Below are 14,702 nucleotides of genomic sequence, written 5' to 3'. Positions count from 1 at the left end.
GTAAAACAGAGATATGGTTGGAAAAGCAGTAATATGAAGGAGGTCATTTTTTAATGTTCTTCAAAATGATTTTACTCATTTATTCTGAAAAGTGCAGCTCAGCTCTAATTGTGCAACTGCTGTATGCAGTATAACACTAATTTTGCCTAAAAATATCTTCTAAGAAATCCCTGACTGTATTTTGGGATTTTGTTGCTGCTTTAAAGTTAGAGAAAAGTAACCTGTTTGGGGAATAATTAATAAATTTTACAAATCACTAAAGTGAAAACTTGTGAAACTCCTGTATATTTTAGAATAATATATTAGAGGTATGTTTTTAAAAAGGAGAACAAGAAATTTTGATTTACATACATAATTGTATATGTAGAAGAAGTTAATTTTTGAGACTTCAGTAAGGAAACATGTTCATCTCTTTTCTATTTTATTTCCACCTGTAGAGTTTTCAGATTGCTTTCCCCACAAGTCCCTGAGCAGCAAATAAAGCCCACCCATGCTGAAGTAGCAGCTGAAATCCCTACATGAATTGGTCAGAAATAGTCAGGAGTCAGGCACGCTTTGTGCCAGGAAAACCCGCATGGCTAACAAAGCAATTAGTAGCCCTTCTCTGATGCAGAGTGTCATCGTCATGCTTTATCCAATTACTCAGAATATATCGGAAGCAAAGTGCCAGTGTTATCTGATAAAGAATAAGAACCTAAACTGCAAGTTAAAAGGCTGTTTTCTGGTTTATTCTCTCCCATATGAAGGGCTGGCTGAGGCCAGAGAAGTGAATGTGGTCTGGTTTCACATGCAGCTTCAGACAAAAATAAAGATACTCATTTGTGGACAACATGAATGTTCACACCTTTCAGGGACTCATCTTTGCTATCATTCCAAAAACACACCACATTTAAGAAACATTAGCTACACTGTCACAGTTGTATAAAAGGTAATGAAGATTAAGAGATCAGATGCAAGGTAGGGGTAGGGGCAGGGAACCACATTCAGTTCAAGGAGGAACGATGCCTATGTGGATGGTCATATTCTTAAGTCGAAAAATTAAAAAGAGGAACTATAACTTTCAAGTCTTATCCAAACAGAGACTTCTGCTGACATCAATAGAACTCTTACTCATTTTACCAGCAATGCAGTTGAGCGCATATATTAACACTAAAAGGGTTATATTGTATTTCATTCGATTGACAGGAAAAGGGGAAGGGCACTGTTTTGTGTCCATTAACAGTGTGATATCAAAATGGAAACATAACTTTTAGGATGAAATCTAATAAATAATTGAGAACCACTGTGATGTCTGACACTTTACTACCAAATACATCTAACAGTTTTTAGTTTTGTTTAACAGGACAGAAACGTATACACCAAAATAGGCCTGAACTCACCTAGAATTCAGAGGTACAATTTTGAGATACAAATTCATCTTCTCTTTGACAATTAAAGAGAGAACATGGTATTCCTTACCTGCACATGATCTCATGTGTGAGCAACACTCGGCACATTTCTGGGTTCTTATCTTGGCCTTCATATACTATGGCCTGTAAACAAAGGAAGGATTTGAGTTAAGAATGGAACTAAATAGCAGAGAAAAAACTATCACAGCCAGTTCTTGACCATTCACCACCACCCCAAGCAAGGCCAATTAGCTTTCAGAGCCAAAGCCCTCACCGGGCTGACCCTTTCAAGACAGTTGATGAGGATCAACCCACATGGAGTGGAAGAGGATACATTCCTCTTTGTCCCATCAACCACCTTGTTATAATGCACATCTCTGGATACTTGTATGAGATGGGCTTCTGTTGTCAAGACAACCACAACTCTCTCTTTAATTCAGAATAAAAATAAATCTAATCAATGGGGAAGGGAAAATCCAGAAGGGTTTAGGAGATTGAGATACTAGTGATTTAAAAAATACAAAAACACATGGATTTGATTTTTAAATAATTGTTATTTGTCACCTCATCTTACTACTTTCAGCTCCAAATTGTAATGTTCTAGAGGTAAGCAGTAGAAAACAAGTGAGGGTATGGTTAATAAGTCCACTCACTGTCTTCTTTGAGATGATTCATCAATCAGGGGAGACCCTTCCTGCCTACATGAAAACATGTGTTCTTCAGGGCGTATACCCACCCAAACAGTAGAATCTGCCTGCATATGCTGGGGGAAGGATGAGGGGAAGTTACGCCATAGTTATCTCCCTCAACCAAGAAGAACTACATTTGACTCTGAAAATTTGGAGTCCCAAACCACCTCACCATCCAAGATATTTTTGTCTGCTTTTACTTAAATGTGTACAAACATTTTCCTTAAGGTCACCAGAAGTTTTCCTGAGACCTCTGCTTCTGGAAGATCTACCTGTTAATACCTGGGCCAAAGAAAAAAATCATAGCTATGTGTAGAGGAGAGTGCTCTACATGGGTATACATTTTAACTAACAACAATGTATCACTGCATAATACTAATATAACACAGCTTCAAATTGTTAATAAAATTACTTTCACACATTCAGATAACTCTCAGTTTCTTGGTGATGAAACTACCTAAATTAACCAGAGATTTTTTTTTTTTTTTTTTAAAGACACACAGAAACTACAGTATCTAACTTGTATTTGGCTGAAATGTGCTCTCTTTATGAACCTGGGACTTTCAAAACCATAAATGATGGGGGACAGCTTATGAAACTGTGTGTGCAAACCCTCAGAACAGGCTCTGATTTTATGTAACTCCATAACAAAACAAAAACTGCAACAAATTAAAAAATGACAAAAAGAACCTGAATAAGGGAAAAACCGTTCTGTACCACCGACCCATCAAAAGCCTTTTTTTATGGCTGGCCTGCTATAACCCTGTATTTTTAATGTTTTATTTTGCCATAATTTTAGACATACAGAAAAGTGGCAAGAATATATAAAGATTTCCAAGATACTTTACCCAGATACTTTACTTTACCCAGATGCTTCCAATGTTTACATTTTAGTAAACTAAATTTATTCATCTTTCTCTATTTTCTTTTCCTGAACCACTTGTTAACTGCAGACATGCCCTAAATATTTCAAGATGCACTTCTTTAAGACAAGAAATTCTCTTACATAACCACAGCACAATTATCTGAATCAGAAAATGAACATTAGTACAACACGATAATGTAAACACCTGAGATTCACCAGTTGGGCAATGATGTCCTTTATAGCAAAACACAACAAACACCCTAACAATCACCGCATCCAATTGTGATACCGCCTTCAATAAGAAATATTCCTGAGTGTTATTTCATGACACTGACACTGTTGAAGAATAGAGGCCAGTTATTTTGTACTACCATCCTCAGTTTGGATTTGTCTAATGGTTCCTCGGACTAGTTTTGCAACTCCGGGCTGGAATACCACAGACATGACGCCGAGTTCTCCTCAGTGTATCACATCACTCTCTCAACGAGTTCCACCAATGGCAGTAAACTCTGACCATTTGCTTAAGGGAGTGCTTGCCACCCATCAGAGAGCACAGCCAGATCTGTGTAAAGTCACTACTTCACTTTACGTAATTCATAACTATCTTCTGGTTAAATCGCATATGTGGTGCTAAAAACTTTTAATTACACTCTTCTGCAAAATCCTATTATCACTCCATGTTTTGTATGTTAACACCCCTGATAACCTCTGTTTCAACTTTAGTTTTCTGTCACACTAAACTAATACAAGTAACTTGGAAAACAAAATTCACAAGTATTAATGGGATTTTCCCTCCTGTTTAAAAAATAATAATTTGGCTTTTTTAAGGAGGAAGGAACATCAATTACATCAGACCTTCTCATTTTGATTCTTTCTAGATAATACCAGTATTATTTTTACTGAAACTACTGGTTCCTCTGAAATCAGTGGACCTATGATGACACTCCATTAAACATAGGCTGCAGTGAAAATATGTTGATGACTCCCCCAAAACAGTAGATGATCCACGGACTCCCAAGAATTCCATCTTTTTATCTTTGGTGACTGAATATCATTTGCTGCAGGCCCAGGGCCTCCGTAATACATCTCTACCAAATGTCAACCTGCCACTTCACTTTTGGCAGCAGAGACCTCCTCTACATCAAGACAGAAAAATGAAAGCATGAGTTTGGATTTGCTCAGAAATACTTAAACTCTGGGGACAAATGGAAGCAGGAAACTTCTGCTGTCCCTTTCCTTGGGGCCTCAACACAACAAAACTTTTCAGCATATAAACACAGATAAACAAGTGCTTGCTGCTTCTCTGACTTCTGAAATAAAAGCAAGTGAAACAGTCTTTTCCCTCTCCTTTTAAAGAGTAGAACTAAAATCCTGGAAATAAAGTAATCTAGAGCCTCAGCGTCATAGCACTAGCTAGCTATACAGTAGAACTCCATTAAAGGCATCTCCACCTCCAACCTCGCCTGCTTTGTTGTTGTTGTTGTTGCTTTTACTGAGAAAACTTATTAACACACACACACACACCATGCCATCTTATAAAAATATGGTCTGAGAAATCAATATTCTGATGAGGTCCAACATAGGAAAACAGGATAAATCTATTTTGATAAATGTCTCTGATGTAGACTGTCAACAAGACAGACTCTCTAAAAAATGCCAACAAGTTCTCTTCGGCTTTCGCACACATCAAGTCTCTCTACCATCTACATTTAGTACACATGTCAAGACTGGTTCACAGTTCAGCAAACCCAGACTTCAAGCCTAAAATGAAAGGGATCCTCTAGCACAACTTAGGGAAAAGTTTCTGCTTTTCTTCGTAATTTAAATACGTGCCTCTGTAGGGTGTGAGTAAAGCTCCTTGAGGCTTGGATCAGCTGGGAGATCACAAAAGCTTATAAACAGCATTGACCACTTTAAGTGAAACCATTTTAATAGACAGCTGGTTTAGGACCTAGACAATGGAACACCAAGAAAAAGGCTTATTTTCATCCTCCATAGTAAATCATGTGTCTGCTCACTGGGAAGAAGGTAGTATGCTGTGGGACAGACAAAGACAACAGTGGTTTAAATAAATCAATGCGTTCATCAGGGGTAAGAATGGGAGGCCTGTTACAGAGGTGGACAAGAGGGAGAGAGAAAACATATAAAATATATTATTTAAATAAATGAATAAATAGTGAAGCAACCAAAAAAAAAAACCAAAAAAAATACAATATCAGGTAGAAAAGATGTTTACATTAATCCTTCCAATGCAAATGTAACCCTTAAGGCGGCAGGAATGCTTCTACAGGAAGAAAAGGAAAAGAATAAACAGAACAAAATTTGTCGTGGCTTTAAAAAGCTAGTGAAACTGATAAAAAAAAAATTTGTCAAAACTTGACAAATTTGGAAATTTATTCTTCTGAATATACTAGCCTCCCTTTTCTTAATGCTCTCTTCTAATGAGCATAATGAAATTATCACAATTATTTTAAATACCCCATTGATTTTCATATTGAAGGTTTTTTCAGAAATAATTTTTTATAATTAACAAAAATGAAGGAAAAATAAGAACTGTTAAACTTTTACATCCTTACACAGCAACACTGTCAGAGGTTTACTGTAAGAGGAGGAAAGGCCAGCAGTTTCAAATGCCCAATTATACATTAACCTACACCATCTTTGAAAAGAAATAAAATCAGTCAATTGAGAAACTCTGCCTTGGTTGCTACTGTTTTAGAAGGCATCTTGTGAAGTACGGTTCATCTCTGCATTTCTAAAATACCACTGGGTCTTAAAAGTTAACTGAAACCTACTACAGATAAAGACCACGCAATAAAACAAAAAATAGATGGTGAACTTACACTGGGATCGCACATCAATGGGATGCCAAAGGAAATACAGAGAACTAAGCATGATTTTCTTTGTTTACTTTTCTAATAGTTTTAACTCTTTGTGTCCCATGCCAAAACAAAATGGGCAAAGAGAACACTTTTGACTTTGATTCATCAAAATCTGAAAGGATTTTAGGAACAAAATGTTTTCAGTAGTGTTTTCAGTAGGAGTCTTCTGGTTTACAAACAAACCATCAGAGACTTGTCATCATCAACTGAGAAAGACAGAAAGAGAGAATGAAAGGAAAGAAAGAATAGAAGGAAGGATGAAAGGAAGACAGACGGTGGTTTAGTCGCTAAGTCATGTCCAACTCTTGCGATCCCATGAACAGTAGCCCACCAGGCTCCTCTGTCCATGGGATTTTCCAGGCAAGAATATTGGAGTGGGTTGTCATTTTCGTCTCTAGAGGATCTTCCAGATCCAGGAATCGAACTGGGATCTTCTGCATTGCAAGCAGATTCCTGCATTGCAGGGGATTCTTTATCGACTGAGCTACAAGGAAAGCCCAGACAAGTTACCTATAACTAACAAAAACTCCTAATTTTTTATTTAAATCAAAACAACAACCTTGAAAATACGTCACTCATTTTTTTTTTCCAAACTGAAAATAAAAAGCCAAACCTAATTTGTCACCTTAAAAATACATTCACAAACGCACAAAGTATCTCGCTCAACCAGGAGTAAAGTGTCCTCTAAACACAGTCAACATGCCTTTGGCAGCAAAATGCCAAGAACTGAAACTAATCAAAAAATAATATAAACACCTACACTATCAACATACAGTAACATTAATCATTACATTCGACCACCAAGTTCTAGTACTTGTCATTTAAAAAAAAAAGTATTAGCTAACGTGGTTCGAGAAACTTCTAGTAGGTGAGGGAGTCTCAGTTAAAAATTAACCTATGCCAAAGAAAATACTACAAATTTGACATTTCATAAACAATTGTGTCAAACAGCAATCCAAAATTAATAGTGGAATAAATTTTTAAAATTATTTTGCTTCAATTAGCAGTTTTGCTACTGGTGAACAAATTAATACAAAAATGTAACTTAAGCTCAGCCGCTAAGCAGGCCTGTTTGCAGAAGTGAATTAGGAAAGTTGCAAAGGAATGATATCATATTCAGTAAGCTGTTCAGTTACATCACAGCCCTGAATAAAAAGAGAATGTGTACCAAAAGCAGTTAGCTTCAGAATGCATCTTTTGTGCCTCAAAGAAATAAAATCTCTCATATTATTCAAACACCAAGATAAAAACTGAATCATTATAACAATATCATACGATATTTCTTTTTCTAGCAGTAATAAAAGATATTTCACTCATATGATAACTACATTTACATCTATATTAGCAGATACAACTGGCTTTGTTAACTCAATGGGGTAATAATAGTAACAATAAAATAATAAAAGCAGAGAATTTATTAAGCACTTAATATATGCCGGTCACTGTTCTAAGCACTTTCCAGGTATGAATTCATTTTCACAACGGAGCTTCCAGGTAAGTGCTACCATTCCTTCCATTAGTTTCCAAATGCTTACACATTTTAATAACTAAGACCAAATCATTCTTGCTCGACAACTATATAAACAATTCACCAACATCCAAACACTTCTCCATCCCTCTCAGCAATATAAGACATGAGAACAGACTGTCCATGCAGTCATACAAGTTCAATAAATGCATCGCTACTAATACGTTCGTTTTTAATGCTGTTCAAACATTCACATGGAAACAGCTCTAGCGTAAATATCCCCGAACAAATGGCTGTATATTATCCAGGAGGGAGCAGTTGGACCGCCAGACTGGGAAAGTACTAGGCCATCTGGCTCCAGCAATCTCTCCAAAACCATCAGCTTTGTTTTCACCCCCAGACTCCAAACAACACATTTTCCACTGTGATGAGTTTACATTTTCCCAAACACAGGTCCTGATCATGCATAAAAATTCCAAACTTCTTCATTCCTCTATGTGCAAGGAAATTTAAATCACCTGCATTTTTGACATGTTACCAAAAGAGAAAGCTGCTGAAATATGGCTCCTAACTATAAACTTGCCCTGTCCTTTTCTGTTTGCTTGTTTCCTCAAATAAATGAAAGAATCTCTCTGCTGGCCTTGTTGAATTCCTTGGGAAATTATTGATACACTAAAAATGTGTTTATCTACCAATGAAGGACCACAAACAGAAAGAGCTGTTAATCAATTCTACGTGGCTGTGGCAGGATATAATGAAACAATCAATAGGAAAAAATGCACTTGCATCAATAACTTAAAGTACCGGGAACATCAAAATAAATATGTAAAGATTAGCTGGAAAGAGAACTATGACAGCAGTTCTGATTATTGTATCTTAGACTTCTCACTGCTCTGGGGCTTTTAAGGGGTCCCCTCACCATACTGCCTACCTTCAAACCCATACACACCAGGATTATGTGACTATTAGTTTTCCCTTTCCAAAAAAAGAGCTTTGGTTTGAGGGCAGGGAGTGTTTGTTTTTGATAACTTAACGGAATTTAGTACTCTTTCTTTGAACTATAAAAATGTCGCTTTTTTTCAAAGCAAGATGGTAGGAGGGAAGAAAAATTAAAGGTTTTTAAAAATAATAATAATTTAACAATAACTCACTGAAGCAACCACAGAACATAATAATATTTCAAATACTACAGGAAAATCTGAACAGAGGCATATCAAACCTCAGACCTCTCTCACTGAGTTCATTTGCGTTTCCACAGTAGATACTGCTGTTAGATGCAACAGCCATAAACTTCTGGATCCTACAGGCCTTTCTGCATGCTCTCTAATGGAATACCAAAAACAGCAATGACACAAAAACAACCTATTTTTAGTCCAGCTAAACTTGGTTTTGAAAAACTCTTCCCAAAAGCAAGCTTATTTTCTAGTTGCGGACAAGTATTTAAAATATCATTATATCCTTTTTGTTCTATAAAAAAAAAGTACAGGGATGAGAGGCTCAGATCCTTACACGTTCACTTCTAATAAAGCTTCCCCTTTCCTGGTAGAGTCCAAAATTAAAAGTCATTACCCAAAATAGTGTAATGAGACACTTTGAAAAGGTGTGAAATACTATGTCATACCAATACATCTTGGTTGATTGAGTACATTTCTGTTTGATCTCAGTGCTACTAACTCCACCCAAGATCAGGAACACTCTACTAAAATATCAAGTGCACAGCTAGTTTTGAATTTTGCTTGCCAAAGATTCCCTTTGAGTTTTAACCCCAACTTGTGAGTCAAAGATATGACATCACATACATAAAGCTGCATCTGATATGAAAAATGTTATGATAAATTAGCAGCTAAGACACTTGAACTATACCGAGATATTCCCTCTGAAATTTATGATGTTATTAGAACTCATCACATCACTGAAATTATTCCATTCTGCAACAAAATTCTAAATATCAAAATTGTGAGTCTATCTGTAAGAATTTCACAGGGGAAAAAAAGTAAGTATTTAATCAGTCACCTATATCAAGCTTCTGATTGAAGGGGTCACTGCATATTTAACTAAAATCAAAAACTCAAGAAATTTAAAAGTCAGACTTGGCATTTTAATGATCATAGAATAATTTCAAAGCTAGATGAGAATCCACAGTTTTACTTATCAAAGCTAGAACAAAATAATTACATCACAGCTAAGGAGAGTCAGGCTCTTCATGCTGATCTGCTTTTTGAAGACTATTGTATTAGCTGTGTACACAAGAAGCTAACCTACTTCCCAAACTCTCACAGCACATAATCAAGGAACAAGCAACCGGATAACGGGCAGAGATTGCCTTTCAAAGTAAAAGCTACAGAGAAGGCATTAGACAACTATTATGAAAGCAAACAGGTATGCCTGGAAAAACCTTTTTTCTTGATATTTTTAGACTAAATTCAGATAATTACTAAATTTGTTTTTCAGGTCACTCCCCACCAAAATACGTAATTGCCTACATTTACAATTTTAACTTTCAGTGAGATTTCATAGTATGGCAAATGACTTTCTTATATCTGTTCCTACTACACTTTATTTTATTCTGGTCCCACCTCCACCCTCACAACTGATAGAATTTATGAAACCAAACAGTCAAAGAATGCCTTACACTGTAATTTTTCTTAAGCTCTATGACCCTGTTAGTAAAATGATATTAGATGTACTGCTTTATAAAAATCAAGATTATTTTTCCACCATAGAACAGTGTGTAAAGTCAGCTCATTTCATAATAGGAAAATCAATTCTTGTGGCACTTTTTCTTTCTTTTGTTTTTACAGGGCCTAAAATAAAGTTTTGAGAAAAGGTATCACTTCAAGCATGTCCTAATTTTATGTTCCTTACAACTGTTCACTTCATAGAGTTGCCTATAATTTAATATTTAAGTGGCCAATATTTCACAAGCAGACAGTTCTTATATACTGGTTTGTGGGGATGTTTTTATCTTTTAAAAATTAAACTCTAATAAGTACATAGTTTGGAATATGTATTAGAATTCATACTTTCCCTCTTCCCCTCCCATCTTTGATTTCCTCTGATGGAAATGGAAGAAAAAGATATCCAAGGTATCAAACACAATTTTTTACACAAAACTCCACTTAAGACATTCTTGATTTGATATCATTTTTTTTAAGTTCCTGAAATCAAGTTTTTGTGGCTTTTTATTTGGCAGGAAAAACATTTTTAAAAAAATACAGTGTGTCCAAATGAAAGGGAATTAGCCTATATAATGATCAAAGCCAGTATAATAATAAAACAATGATATTAATTAAAGTATAAATGTGCATTTACTCTGAACGATCAACTAAGAAAACAGATCTTCAAGAAAGTCAAATATTTAGGCTAATAATTTGAAACAGATTTCAAGAGATATGTATTCTTCATTTTAAAAAATACATTTCATACTCTCATGTTTTTTTACTTGGCTCACAATGAAATATGAAGGTAATAATTACAATTAGCTGTTATTTAATTGGTCCTTGCTGAGTAGATTTTAAAACTTCCAACAGCTGGGTGCATTTTATACAACATATTTAAGCCATGGGTATCTAAAAACAATGTTTAAATATGCATGTATACCCTAAATTGAAACTTTCCAAGCCAGTATCTCTGAAAACTTTGTCCCCCTTTTTAAAGGGAATATTTTAAAATCACAATCAAGCAAATGAGCTTTAACCCTCTCACTAAATTGGTGGTTAGTACACAATGGGTAACTTTCTCTTTGTTCTGATTTCTTTCCCCCACCCAATAAAACTGTCTCCTTTTTTGTTACTAAATCCTCCAGCTACCTAACCAGATATTTAATTGCTAAACTTTTTCTTAAAATTAAAAAAAAAAAGTTTCTGCCCCTCGTAAAAACGTCAGACCTCTTTTCTGACTCGGCTCATAATTGTATCTTTTAAACCATAATTCAACCTTAATATATACTGCTTGGCACCCGCGTGTTGGGTAGCTTAAGAAAACGCCGTCTATGTACCTTTAAGACCACAAGCTCACTCATGCTGCCTGGCTTCTTGCCAAACTTGGAGGCAAGAGCAGGAGGATTTTTGCAAAATGCCCTCTAACAATTGTCGCTCCCTCTTTCAATACTACCACCATCGCCATCTCTCTTTTTTTAATGCGTAGAATAGGTCATCTACGCTCTCGATCCATCTCCCCATTCCTGGAGAGGCTGCCTTTGCCCCTCACCCGTTCCCTCTGCCCTCCACCTCCCAGGGGAGGTCCTGATGGGTTGAGTTTCACAAGTTCAGCCCGATCTGCACCAGGGTCCCTAGGCACCTTCTGCGCCCCCTGGGGCTCCCTGGCCGGGTCAAAGGAAGTTCAGCCCTTATTCTCCCCCACTCAGCACCCCCATAGTCTTAATTCACAAGGTCTGAATTTCCCTTGCAAAGAAGGAGCCGTCGAGCTACCTTCCCCACGCGGCGAGCCAACTTGTTCATGGGCATTTGGGAGGCTGCGCTGAGAGCGGTCTGCCCAGGCATTGAGAGTTCGACTCCCAGCCCTCTCGCTAAGCAGTCGCCAGCTTCTTGACTCTCCCAAATTTCGCGGCCGTGGAGTCACCCCCGCGGCGCGAAATTAAGAAACTTACTTGTTTTGTCATGGAGTCAATGAGGCGAACGTAGAAATCCTGCTCGGTCCTTATTCCTGGGGGAGGGGGCGGGGGATAGGGGAACGAAAGAGAATTTAGTGAGAGAGGATCTGAACAAAACAAACAAACAATGGAGCTCCAAGACTGACGGAACTCCGACCGTCCCGGAGCACAGCCGGGACCCCCTTTCCCCAGGGCGCGGATAAGGGCCACTGGCCTAGCCCGAGCGCTTTTGGAAGGCAGCCGCCAAGCGCTGGCAGCCGGGAATAAAATGGACCCCCCACCCGGGTACTATCCCTTCCGAAGGCTGGAGCCCCTCTGCGCGCTCGCCTGCAGCCCCCAAGGCCCTGACCGCTCGAGCCCCCTGAACTCGACGGACTTTGGGGATGAAGTCTACGCTAAGCCGAGAATCCCGGCCTTAGAACGCGGGGGAAGAAAAACAAAGCCGCCCAGCGCGGGTTAAGGCACCACACCTGGGCCCAGGTACGCTGATGCGGCCGTCCTCGGGCCACTCAGAGCCCTCCTCAGGTGAGACCTCTTCAAGCAAAACCGGGCCACTTTACCCCAGAATGCCAAACAGCTGTGCTTTGCTCAGGGTTCTCGCCCAGCTGGGGCTCCCCCACGCCCCCTACCCGCACCCGCAGCCCCGGGTACCGGCGTGGACCTGACAGGAGCCTCACCGTTGCTGTAGAGGAGCTGGAGCCGGTAGTGAATCCCGTTATTGGTCTTTTCGCTGTTGGCTTCCTGGGTTGCAGCAGAACGCAAAGACATAAGAGATGCAGGAGAGGTTGGCGTGAGCTAGTGGACCGACTTCGAGGCATCTTTCCCCAAGCAGGGACCCCCGGCCGGGGAGCCGGACAGGCCCGGGAGCAGCAGAAATTGCGGCCAACTTTGATCCCTCCGCCGCCCTCCCGACCCTTACTGCTCCCTCTAACTTTCCAGAAAATTTCGTGGGGCGCGCACAGGCGATCCCGTGGCTAGGGCCTGCGGACAAGCAGAGGCAGGAGCTGCGCGTCGTCGCGCGGTCGAGGGCGGGTTCACCCCGGAGCCCTTGACCCTGGAGTGCGAAGCCGGGCTCGCCTCTCTCCAGCTCCGGGGAGTCGGTGCGAACTTTTCTGGAGCAGAACCTCATGAGCGGGGAGCCCAGGTTCGCCCAGAACGGGAAGTGGCTTGGGGACCCCGCGCAGGGATGTGTCACGGATGCTCTGCACTCGCGGAGGAGCGCGCCTCCCAAAGCGCCTGGGCCTGCTTCCCGGCCAGGGGGCGAGGGGCAGCGGCGCTGCGCCCACTTACTTTTTCCTTCTCCACGAACCCCACAAAGGCTGTCCTCTCGATCTCCACGGGCTGGCCCTGTCTGTCGTAGAGGGCCAGGACGAAGTGGAAGAAGTTGGATTTCCGCAGATTGGAAGGCGGCTGCTTCTCAAAGTGAGCCCGGGCCAGACCCACCCCGCTGCGGCCAAAGACGCAGAGTTAGACGGCTAAGCGGGACAACAACCCGAGACCCCTTGTCACCCCTTACACACGAGCGAACGCTCAAACCACCACCTTGTCTGCCCCTAAAACGCCCAGTGGGCTTCCTACACGCCCCCTCAGGCGCCTCGGGCCCATCAGGCGATGGGACCAGAGTGCCCGCGACTGTCCCGTCCTCCCCGCCGAGAACCAGCGCGCCCCCCGAATTTGACGGAGAGGTGTGAAAGTTTTGTTTGGGTTTTGCGCACGAGATAAAACGCTGTAGGCATTTATCCCGACTTGACTCCGCTGCATAGACAGGATAAAGTAGCGGTGGCTGGGGTGAACCCGGATCGCGGCATGAAGACGGTCGTTGACAACTTAGAGGGTGGGATGGGGAGTTGGTTCCCGCCACCCCCTCGAGTCTCCCGTGGGCAGGTGAGAATGGAGGGGGGAACATGCTCAGCTCCTCGCTGCAGCAGCCATCCTCCGGGAAACCTTCTGTGCCCCCGGGACAGCCGCGGATGCCCGGCACAGGGAAGCTGCATGCCCCCCCCCACCCCCCCACCAAGGAAAGCATGTGGAGGAAAAGGACCTGCAGGTGGGACTCAGGGCTGTCAGGGGTGGTCCCTGTGGGAAAGGGAATTGATTTTTTTTTTTTTTTAAGACCTGTCCTGACAAAGTTTTACTGTTTCGCAGAAATCCTCACACGCTTTCCAGAAATCCTATGAACAAGGGCTGACGGCTGAGCGCGCCCTCCCGGGGGTTGGAGCCCGGGCGCCAGGGGCTCGGTGAGGCCACTGACAGCTCGACCTGCCCGGACACAAGGGCTCGCGCGCGCACATACACACGCACGCGCCACACACAGACGTACACACACTTTCGCTTCTAGCCCGGTTACCCAACTCACTCTCACTACCAACCACCGCCATCCTTATTATCACTGGGGACGGGAACAGTGTTGTGGACACTTGTCCCCAGCCCGGAGAAGATGAGGATGATGTAATTAGTCATCTTCCTTCTTCCCCTTCCGCTCTCTCTGGGCGGGATAGAGTCTTGGGCCACCATATCTCCCACTCTCCCAAGCCCAAATGGTGGCCTGAAAAAAAGGGGGGACTATTTCTCAGTTGGGACCAGGAGTCCCCAGAAAGGGTACAGAGGGTGCCCGGAAAAGTTCCCCCAGGTCAGTCTCCTAAGCAGTGCCTCCAGGCCATACAACCTAGCATTCCAGGAGCTGAGAGTGGTAGAGGGGCTTAGAAGGGGCCACAGTTACAGACTGTAGGGAAGACTTTCAGAAGATGTCAGAATTAAAGTTAGGAGTTGCTCTTCTCCGGGTGGACCAAGAAAAATTG

The 14,702-nt window shown here is 41.2% G+C and overlaps 1 protein-coding gene across 7 annotated transcripts in view; it reads right to left on the bottom strand.

Annotated features, from left to right (window-relative positions):
• EBF1 (EBF transcription factor 1) overlaps nucleotides 1-14,702 on the bottom strand; it is a 403,840-nt gene that overhangs the window by 387,408 nt on the left and 1,730 nt on the right. For all 7 annotated transcript variants that reach the window (XM_043464838.1, XM_043464839.1, XM_043464840.1 and 4 more), the window contains exons 2-5: nucleotides 13,195-13,351; nucleotides 12,582-12,645; nucleotides 11,902-11,957; nucleotides 1,459-1,532 (exon numbers count right to left, since the gene is read on the bottom strand). In XM_043464838.1, coding sequence (XP_043320773.1) covers nucleotides 1,459-1,532; nucleotides 11,902-11,957; nucleotides 12,582-12,645; nucleotides 13,195-13,351 — 351 coding nt within the window. The remainder of the gene's footprint in view (nucleotides 1-1,458; nucleotides 1,533-11,901; nucleotides 11,958-12,581; nucleotides 12,646-13,194; nucleotides 13,352-14,702) is intronic.

This window comes from Cervus canadensis, chromosome 4 (genome assembly GCF_019320065.1).
Source record: "Cervus canadensis isolate Bull #8, Minnesota chromosome 4, ASM1932006v1, whole genome shotgun sequence".
In the NCBI taxonomy this organism is placed as follows: domain Eukaryota; kingdom Metazoa; phylum Chordata; class Mammalia; order Artiodactyla; family Cervidae; genus Cervus; species Cervus canadensis.
This window is presented reverse-complemented; position numbering and strand designations above follow the sequence as displayed.